The sequence below is a fragment of the Macrobrachium nipponense genome, chromosome 13, assembly GCF_015104395.2.
Source record: "Macrobrachium nipponense isolate FS-2020 chromosome 13, ASM1510439v2, whole genome shotgun sequence".
Lineage (NCBI taxonomy): Eukaryota > Metazoa > Arthropoda > Malacostraca > Decapoda > Palaemonidae > Macrobrachium > Macrobrachium nipponense.
In genome coordinates this window covers 99,458,670-99,461,169 of record NC_087206.1, presented here as the reverse complement: position 1 = coordinate 99,461,169, position 2,500 = coordinate 99,458,670, and the positions used below count along the sequence as shown (strand labels likewise).

Sequence of the window (2,500 nt, the reverse complement as noted above, 5' to 3'; positions counted from 1 at the left end):
ATTTTCATTTTATAAGTTAGTAACAACTATATTTCTCGTTTTGCGATCTTTGGTTTTTAAAAATAAACGTCAATTACTCCTAAGGTTTTCTAGTCACCATTTCAGTTTTAACAGGCATAGCCATATTTGTATTTTCACTTCACACTTTGAAAAGCTCAAAACTTATTTTCATTTTCTGATTTACATTTTCGTCCAAAGAGAAGTATTTTTTTATTCCGAATTCGCACTCTCGCTTTTAAAACTGCAACACCAGTTTCTCGCGGAATGCCGCAATAGCTGGCTTCCATATGCCACCCGAATTCCAAGCTCCCAAATTCGGTATTCATTTCCTTATTCAAATTCCATCTTCTGGTTGTGGTTCCTGTTTCCTGACCACTCGCAGGTTTCCAGACACGCGTCCTTTCTTCATGCGTTCTCTTATACTTGTTTGTTTCTTTACTCACATTGCCTCATTTCTTTCCTTTTTTTTTTGTCAAGTATTCAAGTTGGTTGCTCAAAACATCTTTTAAAACTTTTCTTCCTACAGGTCACCCACTTACTCTGTGTAATGCTGCTGCATTAATGACCTTTGACGATAGCAAATCTGATCAATCGATTAATCCCTTGTTCCCTGCAGTGCATCTCCAGATGTGTACTCTCACGTCTATACCTGTATTATCTTCTCTCAAGATTAGGTTTTTATTTTTTCAGTTACCTGTCCCTATTGACTATTTCTTTTCGACTTGAAGATTCCTTGGGAGGCTCAAGATTTTCAGCCTTGCACTGTCTCTATCTCATCTTCCCTCGTTATCGTAATATCTCTGTGTTCCATCTTCTCCCATTTCCTCTCTTCCCTACTCACAGTAGTCTCATGTTTGTTGAAAGACTGAAGTCAACAACAACCCTGGTCATATTGTCCATGGTCAGAATACTTCATCTTTTTTAGATATTCACAGCGAGGCATTCAAGCGTTTACTTTTCGTTTCACGAAGATTGGAATTCGATTTGTATTCAGATTTTCTCATCATGACGGAATTCTTATGAAATGCTAATGGGACCCAAAGCTTACAATCGTACAGTTTGTATTAAACATGATTGAATTTGTTTTGCTTATAATACTTATCTTCAGTTTATATATATATATATATATATATATATATATATATATATATATACACGTATATAATTTTATATTTTTAAAAATGTCTTATGTATGTATAATATATATATATATATATATATATATATATATATATATATTATATTTATTATATGTATATATATGCATATATTCACATATATATAATATAAAAGTAATATACTCATAATCAAGTGTGGAACGGAAATCAATTTCTGACTCACGAGGATCGAACCCAGGACTTTCAATGAAAGATCCGGGATCGATCGTAATGCGAGTCGGAATTTTGTATACATATATATCCATATTATATATATATATATATATATTATATATACTATATATATATATATATATATATATATATATATGCATATAATGGTGTGAGAGAGAACTCGTGTACTTAAACTGCTATCCAAGCCAGGAAATGTTGAAGCCGTTTTGTTGCTGATGTAGAAGACGCTTTAAAACGTACTACTTTAGCGAAGCCTGGTTCTCTCTCTTTCTTTCTTCCTTTACTTTTACTCAACGAGCATTTCTTTTCATTTCCAGTCATGTGAGAACTTAGTGAGCAGCGATGCCGAGAGCATGACCGGTGAGCGCGGAGGAGCTGGAAGCGGCGTCGGAGGAGTTGCGGGTATAGGTGGTGCCGGGGGAGCCGGCGCGGGCCTGGAAAGTGGCCTCAAGGAGCCAGAAGTGCTCACTCAACAACAAATAGATGAGTACCTGCATAGACACGAGCAAGGTAATTGTGGACATTTCTTTTCTTTTCTTTCATCCCCCGGTTCTTTCTTTCCCCGAAGTCTCTTCCTCTTTCTCTCTTCATTCGTGTTTGTTTTGTTTTACATTTCATAAACCATCACTCAAGACCTCAGTTTTGTTTTCGTCCATAGCATCAGATGGCGAGTAAGAAAATCATAGATTATCTTTTTTTATGTTTCTTGCATTTTCCTTTGGTGTCTTATATACCTGTACAGATATGATCAAAGTCATTGTGGGATTATTTTTAAGTTTCTTTCTCCAGTTACTTCTTCCCTTATCACAACTTTTAAGCTTTTTTCCTCCATTTTCATTTTTCAAGGTAGTCCTAGTTTCCATATTCTCTGGAGTTCCAGTTTTTCCATTACATTTTTCTTATGTCATTGATTTTGAAATTATGTTTATTGTGTTTATTCTATCATTATTTATTCTCTAATTCTATCCTACCATCCTCTTATCTATTTACATTTTTATAGATTTTTTAAGGTAACCAGCTCAGGGAAACCGTCCTACAAATTTGTAGACTTAGGTATTAAGCGGAGAAAGATGATGATATCCCATGGCGTTAATGAACATTTATTTTCTTCTTGATCAGAGGCGTATTGATTCCTTAAATCTAGGTTG

General features: G+C 34.8%; 1 protein-coding gene across 19 annotated transcripts in view; it reads left to right on the top strand.

Moving 5' to 3' along the window:
• Window positions 1–2,500, top strand: part of LOC135225223 (rho GTPase-activating protein 45-like) — a 617,019-nt gene that overhangs the window by 488,197 nt on the left and 126,322 nt on the right. For all 19 annotated transcript variants that reach the window (XR_010316935.1, XR_010316936.1, XM_064264541.1 and 16 more), the window contains one exon: window positions 1,670–1,862. Coding sequence is in view for 17 of the 19 variants with exons in the window: in XM_064264541.1 (XP_064120611.1) it covers window positions 1,670–1,862 (193 nt within the window). In the remaining 2 variants the exon portion in view is untranslated. The remainder of the gene's footprint in view (window positions 1–1,669; window positions 1,863–2,500) is intronic.